The sequence below is a fragment of the Bubalus kerabau genome, chromosome 10 (genome assembly GCF_029407905.1).
Source record: "Bubalus kerabau isolate K-KA32 ecotype Philippines breed swamp buffalo chromosome 10, PCC_UOA_SB_1v2, whole genome shotgun sequence".
NCBI classification, from domain to species: Eukaryota; Metazoa; Chordata; class Mammalia; order Artiodactyla; family Bovidae; genus Bubalus; species Bubalus kerabau.
This window is the reverse complement of record NC_073633.1, coordinates 97584727-97601018: the sequence shown is the minus strand read 5'-3', so window position 1 is coordinate 97601018 and position 16292 is coordinate 97584727. Positions and strand designations below refer to the sequence as shown.

The window sequence follows — 16292 nt, the reverse complement described above, 5'->3', positions numbered from 1 at the left end:
TATTTTGCAACATCTAGGGTTTTTAGATGTCCTGAGGTAACAATGTATGATACAAAGTAGAAGTAATGAATTAACCAATTTGTAAATACCTTCATTATAATTGATTTTTTTAAAAAGGCAGCATCTTGGACCTGGAATTATTAAATCTTCACTGAGAAATGTATGTCAGGACTTGTTCGTTTAGTTTGGCAGCTGAGGGGCAGAAGGAAGTATAGAGGGAGGGCTGTATGTGGTTGTGTTCATATTTATATTCTGATAACCACTGATGTATGTGCATCTCCCGCTGTACCACGGGAGTGCATAGTTAAATAATTCAGCAGAAACATACCTCCTTTCTAACACTTTATAGTTTAGGTTGGATCCGTTGCTTTATGTCTTATTTTTAATTGAACATTAAGGAGATGTAGTATTTTAATCATAGTTACGCCAATGTTTATCTAGAGGCCTACTGCCATTTTTTGTCTTCGAAATTTTTGTCGCCAAGAAAGGCAAGATTACGTTTTTTCCTTCCAGATTGAGTCAGTGTAATGTATTCTTGGTTATCAAAACACTCATAGCTTTGGGATTTTGAAATGGTAAATATTCATGATGTGTGAAACAGCATGATCCATAACTGTATGATCTTAATTACATAAAAATGGATGCTCAGTTGTGAAAATACACAAATGAGACCTAGAAGGCCATGTCCAATGGTAAACTGCTTGTGACTATGAATGACTTTGTTTTTTGCTTCTTGTGTTTTTTGGTTTCCTATTATGTACATGTTAACTGTTAAGAAATGTTATCTTAAAAACCTTACGAAAAAGAAAGAATCAAGGTTGAGGATAGATTTTTAAGGAGGAGGAGAAATAATGGTCCAAAGCACAGTGAGGAAGGAGGGCATCTGTTCAACTTCATTTTTAAAATATATATATATATATTTTAAAATATATATATTTTGTTTGTTTGTTTGTTTTTGGCTGCATTGGCTCTTAGGTGAGGCACGTGGGATCTTTGTTGCATCATGCGGGGTCTTTCCCAGCGGGTGTGCGGCCTTCATGAAGGCTTCTCTCTAGTTGTGGTGCACGGGCTTGGTTGCCCCGTGGCATGTGGGAATCTTAGTTCCCTGACCAGGGACCGAACCTGCGTCCCTTGTATCGGAAGACAGATTCTTAACCACTGGACCTCCAGGGAAGTCCCAACTTCATTTTATATAAACTGTTTATGTTTCTATAACATGAGTCAATAATTAGCATATTTTAAACTTAGATATTCTACTCTAAGATCCTTCCAGGCTGCCAGTGCCCACAAGTAAACGCCTTTCATTTTCTCTCGTGCGGAATGACTTGCAACAAGAATTTGCAAGTTGTTCACGTGCTGTGTGCTTGTTTGTTTTCAGAAAATGAAGATTTTTCTCATTTTCAATTCAGAAAAAGAAAAGCATTCTTCCTGGAACTTCAATGCCAAGACAAACAACCCAGGAACAGAAATGTACAACGATTCTTGCCCCATCTATTGCTTTGGTTCAAAATTATTGATTATCTATCAAATATTTAAGAATTTTCCGCTCTGTGTCTTTCCGTGGGGAAAGACAGACAAAAACCCCTCCTCCCATTGCATTTATACACTGGTGGAGGGAGAAAGAGAGAAAACAAGTCAGCAGACGTCTAAGATGCCTAGAAGTTTGGGTGGTGCTAAGTATCACGAAGAAAAAGAAAGCGGGGAACTGGGATGAAGGGTGATAGGCAGCTTCAAATTTAAATGGAGAATTCAGGAAAGACCTCAGTGAGAAGCTTACATTTAAGGAAAAACTTGAAGGAGGTGGAGGAACAAGCCCATGGATCTCCAGGGAAGGAGCCTCCTGGGTAGAGAAAACAGCGAGTGCATAACCGCCAAGGTGAGAACACACCTCAGGGCGCCGGTTCAGTGCGGCTGGAGTGCAGTGTAAGGGAAGACAGAGGACAGGGGGTCACAGATAATGACTTGTAGCTGGGGGGCAAACAGCAAGAGGTCTTTGAGAACTTTGTGAGGATTTTTTTTTTTCCAAGTCAGATATTCAAGAACTGGAGGGTTTTAGGTAGAAATTTAAGAAGAGGATGAAGTGAAGTTCGGAAATTACAACAGGCGCACGAATAAGCTTATGTGAAAAGGGTTGATCTGATATTCTAGGAATTGATGATGCTTCTCCGTTAGGGCTGGGTTTGCATCCTAACATCACCGCTTATAGCCAGGTGACCTTGGGAACTCATCTGATTTCTCTGCACCTGAGTTGTTAAATAGGGATAACGACATCTACTATTGAATAGTTTAAAAGACTCAAGGTAATAGACCATCTGTAAAGAACCTAGCACACAGCTGAAGCTCAAAACTGGCCCCTATTATTAGGAAAATGTGTGTCTAAAGAGTTAGATGATCATAAATGACCAGTCTTTTCTTAAAGTCTGCATGCAAACAAAATTGCTTTGTAACTCAGATATCACTGTTATCTTCTTCTCCCTCTTGAGGTTGCATAATTACACTTCATTTAAGCCCCTGGCTTCCATGACCTAGGAAATCTCATGGAGTTCATTGTCTCAGCATTATAGATCCTGCGATGAAAAAACTACCTCCATATTGTAATACTTTGGCCACCTGATGTGAAGAGCTGACTCATTTGAAAAGACTGATGCTGGGAAAGATTGAAGGCAGGAGAAGAAGGGGATGACAGAGGATGAGATGGTTGGATGTCATTACCGACTCAATGGACATGAGTTTGAGCAAGCTCTGGGAGTTGGTGATGGACAGGGAGGCCTGGCGTGCTGCAGTCCATGGGGTCACAAAGAGTCAGACATGGTTGAGCGACTGAACAACAGCAACAACAACATTGTAATTCAGTAAGGTTGGGGCTCCTCCACACAGAAACACAAGGAAATGATGGGAACTTACTGCCAGTAGTCAAATGCTGAAGCACAAACATACCGTCCCCAGCAAAGTCCTCTCCCCTGTGCTCCAGCACCCCCAACACCCGTATAAAATGAGCATCACCATCAGCCTGCACACTGCCTGGGAGAAATGAAAAGTCCACTTTCTTTCAGAGTGTTTCTTTCTTTTAGACTCAGAAGCAGAACATAATTAACAAAATGGATTTCGGAGACTTGGCAGAGACAGTGTGTCAGAACGAAAACTCTTAACTACCTTATTTCCTTGCACCTGTTTTCCAAGAGTAAAAACCTCCAGATGAGTCAAAGATGTAGTATGTGTGCTGTGAGCTCAGTTGCTCAGTCGTCCAACTCTTTGTGACCCCGTGGACTGTAGCCCACCCGGTTCCTCCGTCCGTGGGATTTCCCAGGCAAGAATACTGGAATGGGTTGCCATTGATTTTAGTACTCATCCCTGTTTACTTGGGAAGAATTGAGTGCCTCATTGTATACACCATAAACTACTTCTTTATTTATATTTGTTGGTTATTTATTTAAAAATAAATAACCCAGGTTGATTATATAATTACATAATATATAATAATTATATAATAATAATGATTATATAATAATCCCAGGTTGATTCAGCCCTCCTATCAGTTGACCTGTTGTCAGCTTTTTTTAGTTAATTATAAGATCATGAATAAAACTTGATCAAACAGAGTACACATCATTTTTACTTCATCTGTGTGGCCCTGTGCAGTCTCATTTCTGTTCTTTCATCATACAATTGAGACTTGATATGGGTAAAATCACCAGAAATTATGAAAGGAGTAGTTTGGAGAGGTCAGAATCCTTTGGAACTGCTAATATAAAAGAAAATAATTTAAAAATTTAAGATATTCAGCACTGAGACTAGTAGGCACTCACTAAAAAGTAGATTTATTTAAATGTAAAGTTGCAAAAAAATGTTCTCCTACTTGCTTTTCATTCTGAAGATTCATCACTGTTGAAGGCTCTTGGCTAAAGAGCACTGATTAGTTGATAAAACTGTTCCGAATTTATATGGTTTAGAAATATTTGTCTCATTTTTTCCTGTATAACTTCAAGTGTTATTTACCTAGAATTCAGACTCAGCAAAAATTCTTTTATGTTCTACCAATTTTGATCAAAGTGAAAAGCCCTTAAACAATTGAGCAAAACTGAGTTACAAGAAACAGTTAATGGATTTGTGAATTATTCTTCTTTAGCGATGCAGTCATCCTAGTTTACTTTTCGGCTTGGCATAGATACAAGACTGAATCCCCTAATGTAAAATGAGTGATCATTTGAGGACACTGCACTCAACCGTGGCTTCCATTGCTTTGAAGAACTTTATTTAAAGTACAAAAATTTTTTTTTAATTTTTACTTCTTTATGGAAGGATAATTGCTTTACAGAATTTTGTTGTTTTCTGTCAAACCTCTACTTGATCAAGTGAACATCTTTTGAGGATAATAGTAGCTGGGCTTTTAGTCAATTGAAGAAACCCAAAGATTTGTACCACTTTGAGGATCTTTGCAATAATTCCATCATCCTTCTACCAGAGTCATCTCCCTAGTAGGGAAGTGCTCTGAAAATTTCTCAATAGTTGTAAAAAGTAACCTTATCATTAGAGATTTCTGTGACTAAAGTCTTAATCCCCTCTTCTCATATCAATGGCTATGATAGTAAGAGATTCTACTAATCAATAAATATGGATTTGAAGGGAATCAAGGATCCTGTCCAATGAGGTTCTCAAGGCAAGAATCCTAGAGTAGATTGCCTCCTCCAGAGGACCACATTTTGTCAGACCTCTCCACTATGACTGGTCCATCTTGGGTGGTCCTGTACAGCATGGCTCATAGCTTCATTGAGTTATGCAAGCCCCTTCACCATGACAAGGCTGTGACCCATGAACGGGACTTAATCCTAAAGGAAATCAACCCTGAATATTCATTGGAAGGACTAATGCTGAAGCTCTAGTACATTGGCCACCTGATATGAAGAGATGACACCCTGATGCTGGGAAAGATTGAAGGCAGGAGGAGAAAGGGACAACAGAGGATGAGACGTTTGGATGGCATCACTGACTCAATGGACATGAGTTTGAGCAAACTCCGGGAGATGATGGAGGAGCCTGGCGTGCTTCAGTCCATGGAGTCACAAAGAACTGGACACAACTTAGCAACTGAACAACAACAAAGTATCCTGAGTGGCTGACATAACTCCTTTGGTCCAAAGATTCCTAGGGCTGAAGCAGACCATCCTTTTGTTTTTAGCAAGAAGCCAACACACACACAATTCTAGAAAGGTAATTGTCTACGCTTTCTCTTCAGAGTCTCCTGTGACCTTCCCCACAGCTCTCATAGACTGCGCAGAATGGCTGCGCAGCAAAGGCCCTCTCCTTTGCTGGGCCCCTGGAGATGAGGCCCCTGGAGACTTAGGATGGCTTTGATTGCTTTCCCAACAACCCGATTCCCTTGCCATGAGTCTGGCTGGGTGCCCAAGCCAGGCATGGCAAGAAATCTGTTTGTCTTTGCAACTCATTTCCCAGCCCAGAGCAGAGCAGCCTAGCAGACAAACCTCTGGTCTTCTATGCCTAGGACATTCCCTTCCTTTCCGAGAGAGCTGCTCCAGAAAGGAAGACAAGGAAAATGAGGCCGATTAGGTCTTTGGGCTCGATTTCCCTCCCTAAGCGGGGCAAGTGCCTGCCAAATAGCCAGGAGGTAGAGAGGAGAGGTCCCAGTGTTGCTGGGACCCAGCTCCCCAGGGCTAATACAGTTGGGGCCAAGGAAACAAGGCCCGGGGTGAGTTGAAGAGGACCACAGACCTGAACTGGACTATGAAAACTATGACTGATGTTCCATGGTAATCCTTCAGTGGTGGTCACCCTTACCTGCTGAGTGAGGTCACATTCCCACAACATGATTTCAACACAGCACACTTTTCAGACACTGTCCTTTGGCCCAAATTATGTTATTTGGTTGTCGTTGCTCTTAGAATATATCCAGTGTTTTCCTTAGGCTTACCTTTGTTCTTCATCTTATCATTTCTGTCTCTGTCTCTTGCCATTTTAGCTCTCATCTGAAGCCCATCTCTAACACCACCTCCTTTAAAAAGGCCTTTGCTGGTCATCCTAACCAGAAATGGGGTCTCGATTCTCCAAATACTTCTTATGATCCTTTTTACATTAAACTCACAGTTACTTATTCACATTTCTCCTGAATTTGATTGTGACCTCATTCAGGGCAGAGACTGTGTCTTATTCTTATAATGTCCATGGGGTTCAGTAGGTGCTCATTAAAATGCCTGCAGATAAGTGAGTAAATGAACACCTTGTGTTGGATTAGCTATCTCTCCTTAAAAAGAAAAGAGAAACAGAAAGAATAAACTAGGAATGACAGAGGACTGGTAGTTTGGACTAAAACTAATTTCATTCTGGTCAAAACTCTTCTCCAGGACCATAACACAATAATAAATTGAATGGCAAACCACTCATTTTTAAAAAATATTTAAACAGGCCCTTAACAAAAGAAAATAAACAAATGGCTAACAAGTACATGAAAAGATGTTCAACATCATCAGGGAAACACAAAATAAAATCACCATGATATGTTACTTTATACCCACAAGCATGGCTAGAATATAAAAGATTGATAAGACTGTAAACTGGCAAGTAAGAAGCTCATACTTCACTGTTGGGACTAGAAAATGAGACAATCATTTGGAAAACAGTTTGACAGTATTTCCTGTAAAAGTTAAATATACACCTATCCTGTGACCTGACAGTTTTACTCCTAGTTTTTACACCAGAAAAATAAAAAATGTGTGATTGTCTATGGAAGATGGAGCAAGAGAGAACTTTCTGGGAGATGAAAATGTTCTAAGTCTTGACTGAGATAGGGTAATATAGTTTTGCCAAGACTCATCAAACTGTACACTTTGAAAATGTGTGTGTTATAGTGTATGTGAATTATACCTCAATAAAAAAATAATTTTGCCCAGGATCAACCTAAAAAATCATTTATTCTACCTGCCTGTGGACTTCAGGCATGCTAGAAAGAACCCTGCCACAGTTCTTCAGCCATCTAATACTATGACCTTGTGAAGAGCATTACGAGTCAAAAGAAATACATGAAAGGTTTATTTTTCTCTAAACCCAGATGGCTCATGACTGCCATGACTCTTAGATTTTCAAATGATTAATCTGATCAGCTACTAGCTACAATAGTTTATTTTTAAAGTTTGTTTTTGTTGATAACCAGAATGTAAGCTCAAGGATATGATCACAGAGATCCTGTCTTCTTGGGAGTTACTTATAATAGTAAGTGGGACAATTATAATACAGTCATTATCAACAGTAAGTTAAATGCTTATTAGAGCAAGTTACATAATTTAGACCTTGGAGGACTTCGGTTATTTATTATGGAAGGCATTACATTTCAGTGTGTTCTTTCCTTTGGGAGTTTAAACATGAAGAGCTCCTCTTAAAGGATAAAAGTGGAAAATGAGATCATATATCGATTAAAAGATCAATGAGTAAAAATGTTATGAAACTAAAAGGCTTTTAAGAAACCAGTGAGGATTGGAGATAAGATCTCACTTTAGATGCTGCACCTGTTTTAAGTTAGATTCTTTTTAAAGCAGTGACCTTGAAAAAGGTGTAAACTAACTGAGAAATTTGATCATATTTGTCATCAGAGATGATTGTGTTCATTCACAAATACCTTTATGATATACACATATTCGAATTCTCTTCTTTTTAGATAGAGTTTAATATTTTTCAGCTTGGGCTTTTATACCAAATCACAGCCAAAATATGGCTATTTGATATTCAGTTATAATTTATCAAATACTTATTGAGTATTTACTGTCTTTTTTGAAGTGGGGGGATTACAGAAAGTATGAGACACAGTCAATTTCCTCTAGGATCTTCAAGTCTAGTTATGGCGGAAAGTTACGGGGGAAACAAAGTAATGAAGATTTTGAAAAAAATTTAAGACAAGAGTTAAAATATGTTACAAGACCATGCATGGTTAGTTAAGAGATGCCTTTTAAGACAGATGCTTGGAATTTGAGGAATGAGGCTGAACTCCCATTCATTTCTTGCATTCCTCCTGTGGGCCTGTCAAATGCTACAGTCTCCATTGCGCTTTTGTTGCATTCTTTTAAAATTTAAGCTAAGTATGCATTAAAGTAATGCATGGACCTATTTTTATAAAGCAAATTACACTGGAAACTTACCACACACAGCAGACCTTTGGGCAGCTCTTGCCTGCCTTCTGCTTTCTGATGTCCCAGAAGCAACCACTTTCAATTTTCAGTATTCTTTCCATAATTGAAAATGTTTCTTGATTTATTGGGTTTTGATTCACCCACTGACTCCTTTTCGCTCTCTTCCTTCACCCACACATACACCCTCCTGACACTTGCCTCTACTCTCCTGAAATACTTTTAGGACATATTTGGTTATGGCCATTACAAGTATATATTTAGTATTATGGCCATTGCTACTGCTGCTACTGCTGCTAAGTTGCTTCAGTCGTGTCCGACTCTGTGTGACCCCATAGACGGCAGCCCACCAGGCTCTCTCATCCCTGGGATTCTCCAGGCAAGAACACTGGAGTGGGTTGCCATTTCCTTCTCCAATACATGAAAGTGAAAAGTGAAAGAAGTCGCTCAGTCATGTCCGACTCTAGCGACCCCATGGACTGCAGCCCACCAGGCTCCTCCATCCATGGGGTTTTCCAGGCAAGAGTGCTGGAGTGGGTGCCATCGCCTTCTCCGATTATGGCAATTACTTGTCTATATTTAGTATTATGGCTATTACAAGTGTCCACACTGTGATTCCATTTTATTTCTTGTGTAACTTTTTTTGTTTCTTCACAAGATGTCTGTTCCTCCTTTTTTAAAATTTTGCATATCTTGGTTTGAAGGACCTCTTGCTGAGTCTTGTCACATGCTCTAAAGTTTTTTAAAATATCTCTCAGCCCAGTTTTTCATAAAGTCGACCCTGTCCGATAATCTATTAGTCCCTTTTTATTTGTAGGCCTTTCTCTTGGATCCCTCCTTCACCGTTGATGTAGACAACCTGGTCTCAAAATTCCTGACTTCCCTTTTGGTCATCCTGGAATTCCATTTGCCTCTTCCCTGTGTGGACCACTAAATTCCTCATTTTTCTCTTTATTGGTCTGTACTCCCAGAAAAAGGGATTGGGAAATCAAGTTGTTGAGACTTTGCACATCTGAAAATGTCTTTATTTTACCTTCACCTTCAACAGATAGTTTGAAAATTACTACTTTTTCTCAAAATTTGAAGGCTATATATACTCTGTAGTTTTCTAACTTTCAATGTTATTGCTAAGACTGGATGGCATTCTGATTCTTCAGCCTTCAGAGGTAACAGGATTTTTCTCTCTGTAAGTTTCTAGTTTATTTTCTTTATCACAGCTTTTTTTTTTTTTTTTTGGTAAGCCTGGCTAAAAGTCTATCAATTTTGTTTATCTTTTCAAGAACCAGCTCTTAGTTTTGTTGACCTTTTCTATTTGTTAAGTCTCTATTTCATTTATTTCTGCTCTGATCTTTGTGATTTCCTTCCTTCTACTAATTTTGGGTTTTGTTTATGCCTCTTTTTCTAGTTCTTTTAGGTATCAGGCTAGGTTGTTTATTTGAGATTTTTCTTATTTCCTAAGGTAGGCCTATATCATTATAAACTTCCCTCTTAAAAAATGCTTTTGATGGGTCCCATAGATTTTGGAACACTGTTTCCTTTTTCATTTGTCTCAAGGTATCTTTTCATTTCCTCTTCGATTTCTTCAATGGTCCATTGCGTGGTTAGTAGCATACTGTTTAGCATCCATGTGTTTGTGTTTTTTCCAGTTTTTCTCTTGTAGTTGATTTCCAGTTTCAAACCATTGTGGATGGAAAAGATGCTTGATATGATTTCAATCTTAAATGTATTGAGACTTCTTTTTTGGTTTAGGCTGTGATCTGTTCTGGAGAACATTCCATGTGCATTTGAAAAGAATGTGTGTTCTGCTGTGTTGGGATGAAAGGTATATGCCTATTAGTTCACTCAGCCTTCTTGCTGCTCTTCAGACAAGCCAGGTATGTTTTCACCTGGGGGTCTTTGCACTTGTCTAGAATGATTTTCCCTCATATAGTCACATGACTCACTCCATTATGACCTTCTGATCTTTTCCCAATTGTCACTTTTAAAAAAATTAATTAATTTTTAATTGAAGGATAATTGCTTTACAGTACTGTGTTGATTTCTACCAAACATCAACATGAATCAGCCATAGGTTCACCCATGTCCCCTCCCTCTTGAACATCTCTCCCACCTCCCTGCCCATCCCACCCTCTAGGTTGTTACCGAACCCCAGTTCGAGTTCCCTGAGTCATACAGCCAAATTCCCATTGGCTATCTATTTTACATATGGTCATGTATGTTTCCATGGTACTCTCTCCATGCATCCCATACTCTTCTTCCTCCCCCCACCAGCCATGTCCATAAGTCTGTTCTCAACATCTGTGTCTCCATTACTGCTCTGCAAATAGGTTTATCAGTACCATCTTTCTAGATTCCATATATATGTGTTAGCATATGATATTTGTTTTTCTCTTTTGACCAGCTGTGACTTTCTTAACCTGGAGAAGGCAATTGCACCCCACTCTAGTACTCTTGCCTGGAAAATCCCATGGATGGAGGAGCCCACTAGGCTGCAGTCCATGGGGTCGCTAAGAGTCGGACACGACTGAGCAACTTCACTTTCACTTTTATGCATTGGAGAAGGAAATGGCAACCCACTCCAGTGTTCTTGCCTGGAGAATCCTAGGGACGGGGGAGCCTGGCGGGCTGCAGTCTATGGGGTCACACAGAGTCGGACATGACTGAAGTGACTTAGCAGCAGCAGCAGACTTTCTTAAAGAGGCTTTTCCTGACATTACTTTAAAGTGCTGATCTCCTGGGTTGAAAGTTGGTAATGAAGAATTCTTAGGCTTAGAAAGTTTTCAGTAAATGTTTACTGTACATTTTCAGAGGTTGGTTAGGAAAAGTTTCATCCAACTGATTGGGAAGGGTAGGAAAGAGAGGAAAAAGAGGGGAAATTCCAGGCAGGTGAGCCGACTAAATGAATTATAGCCTGAAACCTGAAATTTAGAAGTTATTCATATTCTCATAATATTTGAGAGCAAATGATTTAAACAAAGGAGAAAATATGAAGGAGAAATTTCCAGGGCTAACCCTCATTGAAGTATTGGGGCAGGGAGCTCTAGTGAGAGAAATTGGGAGGGAGTTATCAGAGAGGTTAGGAAAGGGAAGAGTAGTGATGTTGTCAAGAGTCAGGAAGAAGTGAAGGTACATATATGAAGTGATTTAGATTTATTTTCTTACTTAAGTTTCACTACTTTTAGCTACCCTGTTTTGACATATAAGAAAATTGAGACTTGGATCTCACCAGTAGTGATGGAGCCAGGAATCAACTTCAGATCTGGCTTCTAATCTAGTTATGCTTTACAACTCAGTGTGCTTATGTCACTTATCTGCAAAGTACATCATGAGAAATGCCAGGCTGGAGGAAGCACAAGCTGGAATCAAGATTGCCAGGAGAAATATCAATAACCTCAGATATGCAGATGACACCACCCTTATGGAAGAAAGTGAAGAAGAACTAAAGGGCCTCTTGATCAAAGTGAAAGAGGAGAGTGAAAAAGTTGGCTTAAAGCTCAACATTCAGATGGCATCTGGTCCCATCCCTTCATGGGAAATAGATGGGGAAACAGTGGTAACAGTGACTGACTTTATTTTCTTGGGCTCCAAAATCACTGCAGATGGTGACTGTAGCCATGAAATTAAAAGACACTTGCTCCTTGGAAGAAAAGCTATGACCAACCTAGATAGCATATTAAAAAGCAGAGACATTACTTTGCCAACAAAGGTCTGTCTAGTCAGTGCTATGGTTTTTCTAGTAGCCATGTATGGATGTGAGTGTTGGACCATAAAGAAAGCTGAGAGCCGAAGAATTGATGCTTTTGAACTGTGTTGTTGGAAATGACTCTTGAGAGTCCTTTGGACTATAAGGAGATCAAACCAATCAATCCTAAAGGAAATCAATCTGGAGCATTCATTGGAAGGACTGATGCTGAAGCTGAAACTCCAATACTTTGGCCACCTAATGCAAAGAACTACCTCATTGGAAAAGACCTTGATGCTGGGAAATACTGAAGGCAAGAGGAGAAGAGGGATGGCAGAGGATGAGATGATTAGACAGCATGAATCTGAGCAGACTCCCAGAGATAGGAAAGGACAGGGGAGCCTGGTATGCTACCGTCCATGGAGTCATAAAGAGTTGGACTTGACTTAGCAACTCAACAACAACAACAACAGCAACAACAACAATTTACCACTTTCAAAGAAGCAGAAATAGACACTCTTCCATACATGCAACATACTAAATTATCTTTAAAATGTGACTGCTATTTAGATGCTGTAGCATTTATGGAAGTGTGATTCAAATATTTATTTTGGTAGTTTAGTTGCTAAGTCATGTTTGACTCTTGCAACCCCAAGGACCGTAGCCCACCAGGTCTATAGTCCATGGGATTTTCCAGACAAGAATACTGGAGTGGGTTGCCATTTCCTTCTCCAGGGGCTCTTCCTGACCCAGGGATCAAACACTGCTCTCTCACACTGCAGGCAGATTTTTTAGCATCTGAGCCACCAGCAAAGCCCAACCATACATTAAAAAGGATAGGATAAAGACAAGTAATACTTTTTAAAAATATTTCACCAAAAGTGTCCTTAAATATATTTTACTGATTTTGAAAATTGTTGTTTAACCCTTTCTGATACAGCTATTCAGGGTCTGCTTCTGGGTCAGTTTATTTTGGTTTTGGTTTATATTATTGTTAGTTGAAAGTTACCTCACAAAGACAGATGGTTCCAGATGGAATAGGGCAGCCTTGGCTGTACTTACTAAATTAAGATTCTCATCTCTCAATCCTATTCAGTAATCAAATATGTTTTTATTGAAATTCATATTCTCAGATGTCAGTAAGTACTTTCTGCAAACTAAATCTAAAGATGTTTCATTTTCATATATTATGCATGTGGATTTTAGCCATTGCAGCTCAATTCAAAAGGTTTTAAAACATGTTAATATTTGATTTCTGATTTTTAAAAATATTTTTATAAGCGATATTCACTATTTTCATCAGGAAAATTACATAACATGTAAATGTTTCCAAATACCTGTTTCTAAAGACTCTTTCCAAAGCACACATTTCTTTAGAAAAGCAACATGTTTCCTCATTCATTGGTGAAATATCACCTTTTATCTCAAAGGAGCAGTTAAAAATATCTTTAAAAAATATCTTCAAGGTTAAAAAATATCATGGAAGAGGGCAATACAATTTTTTTCACTTGTCTTTTTGTAAGAAGAAAAATGCGTAATACTTTTAAGTACTTTGCCATGAGTTATCAATGAACCCCAGTATAGGTACAAGAGATTTTCAGGGTCACTCTGCCCTGTTATATGGAGGCTGTGTGTTAAGAAAGTAAGGCCATAAACCCTTTTAACTGGGGTGCATTCAATCTTAAAGTGAAGTGAAATTGTTAAAAATGAAAGAGTGAGGGTATAAGTCTTCAAGACTGTGGACCACCCACTGTTGCCTTGGGCTGCACCTACTTGATGGAACCTCTTATTTATAAACGGAAACTTCTTGTCTCTGATGGATTGTCTTGTGCTTCTCCTGAGTGGCTGTGTTCCACTTTGGCAAGGATGGAACAACTGCTCAAGAATGAAATTCTAAACTAAGACAAAACCAAGGGGATGAAGAAGGTGGCCCTGATAAAGAGGCTTGTGGGAGACAGAATCAACAGGACTTGATCATGATTAGATACAGAGGTATCAGTATAAATCAGAGCAAATACACACATACAATTTTTTCTATGCTGCTTCACAAAAATGTTCACATCTCATCTTTTCGAGTAAGATTTCCTGGATGTGAATCAAGCTATTTCTATTCTTCCTTCTTTCTGCCATGCAGTGTGCAACGCACAGTCATTTCTAGGCAAAGACCAAGTATCTTCTGCCTATTTGTAGACCTTATGCCTGCAAATGTCAGCTGCTCAAAAATGTCTTTTTTTTTCATAAGAGGGCCTTCATGAGTGTCCACACCAAGGTGGCATCAGGCATCAGGATGGCACAGTGGAGTGTGGGACCCTCTGAGTCTCAAAGAACAAGGACTTTCTTCTGAACAGTAGCCTATACAGCTGGGCAGAAAAGCACTAGCAAGACATAAACATCATCAGCTAATCGTCCCCCTGCCCCCGCTGCACCAAAAGGCAAACATTCTTCCATATGTCTTACTCACAGCAAGGTTGGTCCACTATAGGCTCCTGCAAATGCATCTTGGCCAATGACTGTCAGGTATTTATTCTTGTTCAGGTAACTAGAAAGAGACACACACACACACAGAATGGATTAGGTGAGGTTAAGCAAATTAATATAAATACCAAGATAAAATGTGAGTGTGGTATCCTTAGCCATTAACTGCTTTCTAGGAATTTAGACCATGGGGTCACAAAGAGCGACTGAGCGCGCACACGCGCACACACACACACACACACACACAGGGATTTAGAAAACATCTTACCTTCTTCTGTCTTAAGCAGTCAAAATATTCTAGGTTCCGATTGTGCAAGGTTTAGATGCCTTCGTCATGGCTGAAGTCTTTGAAAGTGAACATGCTTATGATCTAGTTTACATATTTTAAAGATTTTATATAAGTCGCCCAATTCCCTATTTACCTGACCAATGGTGACTGTGTTTTTTAATCCTCTTCAATACCAACTAAATTAATTTTTGTTTCTCAGTACTGATCAATATTTCCATTTACTTTTGCTGCCTGGGCTTATATCAGGTATTAGAGTGAAGGTGGTGAGTGGTGATGGGGACTGGCAGAGATTCAGATCTTTTATTTGGGGAAAGGCTGCCAGATTTTGCAAGTAAAAATGCAGGATACTAAGATAAACAATGGATAATGTTTTAGTATAAATTGTGTGTATGTGTGTGTGTCAGTTGCTCAGTATAAATAGTTCCCACATAATTTTTGAAACATTCTTATACTGAAAGTTTATTTGTTGTTCATCTGAAATTCACATTTAATTGGGTGGTCTGCATTTTCTCTGTCAATTCTGAGCGGGGGCAGATTATACTGCTAAAATTATAGAATATAGCTTCCGTGGAAGGGTTTTGATGAACACTTTGATTTTTCCATTTTGAAAAACACTTTGGCATTTGAGGGGAAAATATTTTTGAAGCAATTTAAGTCATAAAGTGATCCTGAAAAACAAAATTACCTCTAAATGGATAAAAGCTTTCAAGTGTTTTGAAACTGGCTTTTTTCTCCTAGCTGCTTTAGAAAACAAAGTTATCTGAAAAGAAATCAAGTATTATATATATAAGTATATATTTTTTATTTCTTTTTAGATAAATATATCTTTATAGATATATGTACCTTCTTTCTATATATATCTTTATTTCCTTTTAGATTATATATATGTATGTATATAATCTCCTTATTATAAATGATCTCAATTTACACGTGTTTAGAATAATTCACCATATAGACAAGTCGGTTTAGAGTCAGTGAGTAGTCACCTGTTGGTGCAACATGAATACAGCAGAGACTCTTGGAGACTCTTTGTTTAGATATAGACAATGCTTCCATTTTTCTGCTTATGGTGCTTGCTCTTCATGATGCAAAATTCTTGAGGATGATGGTTAATAAGAATAATATGACACTGGTATATATAAAATGGATATCCAACAAGGACCTTCTGTATAGCACAGGGAACTCTGCTCAATGTTACTTGGAAGCCTGGATGAGAAGGAATTTGGGGGAGAATGGATACATGTATATGTATGGCTGAGTCCCTTTGCTGTCCACCTGAACCTATCACAACATTGTTAATTGACTATACTCCAACATAAACCATTAAAAAAAAGAATAGTGTGATACTAGATAAACTATAAGGACCTACGGTGTGATACAGGGAACTATACTTGGTACAGTTATCTTGGGATAACCTATAATGGAAAAGAATCCGAGAAACTATATCTATATATATCTCTGACTGAATCACAGTGCTGTATACCTGAAACCTACCCAACATTACAAATCAACTATACTTCAATTTTTAAAAAAAGGAACAATATGCCATGAACACTTTGAGTCAGAAGGATGCTTTCTCCAGAGCCCGCACAGAGGAACTTCCCCTCAGTGAACTGGCTGTCCCTCCTTTTCTCTGAATCTCAGAGGGAGACTGAGGACAGGGAGGGTGGCTGTGTCTGTGGCTGAGCTGGGGGAAGCAGCATCTGTCGCCGGCCAG

At 38.9% G+C, this 16292-nt stretch overlaps 1 protein-coding gene across 2 annotated transcripts in view; it reads right to left on the bottom strand.

The window, feature by feature from the left end:
- The window catches only part of TSHR (thyroid stimulating hormone receptor), a 153774-nt gene that overhangs the window by 17589 nt on the left and 119893 nt on the right, over positions 1 to 16292 (bottom strand). For both annotated transcript variants that reach the window (XM_055538815.1, XM_055538816.1), the window contains one exon: positions 14273 to 14350. In XM_055538815.1, coding sequence (XP_055394790.1) covers positions 14273 to 14350 — 78 coding nt within the window. The remainder of the gene's footprint in view (positions 1 to 14272; positions 14351 to 16292) is intronic.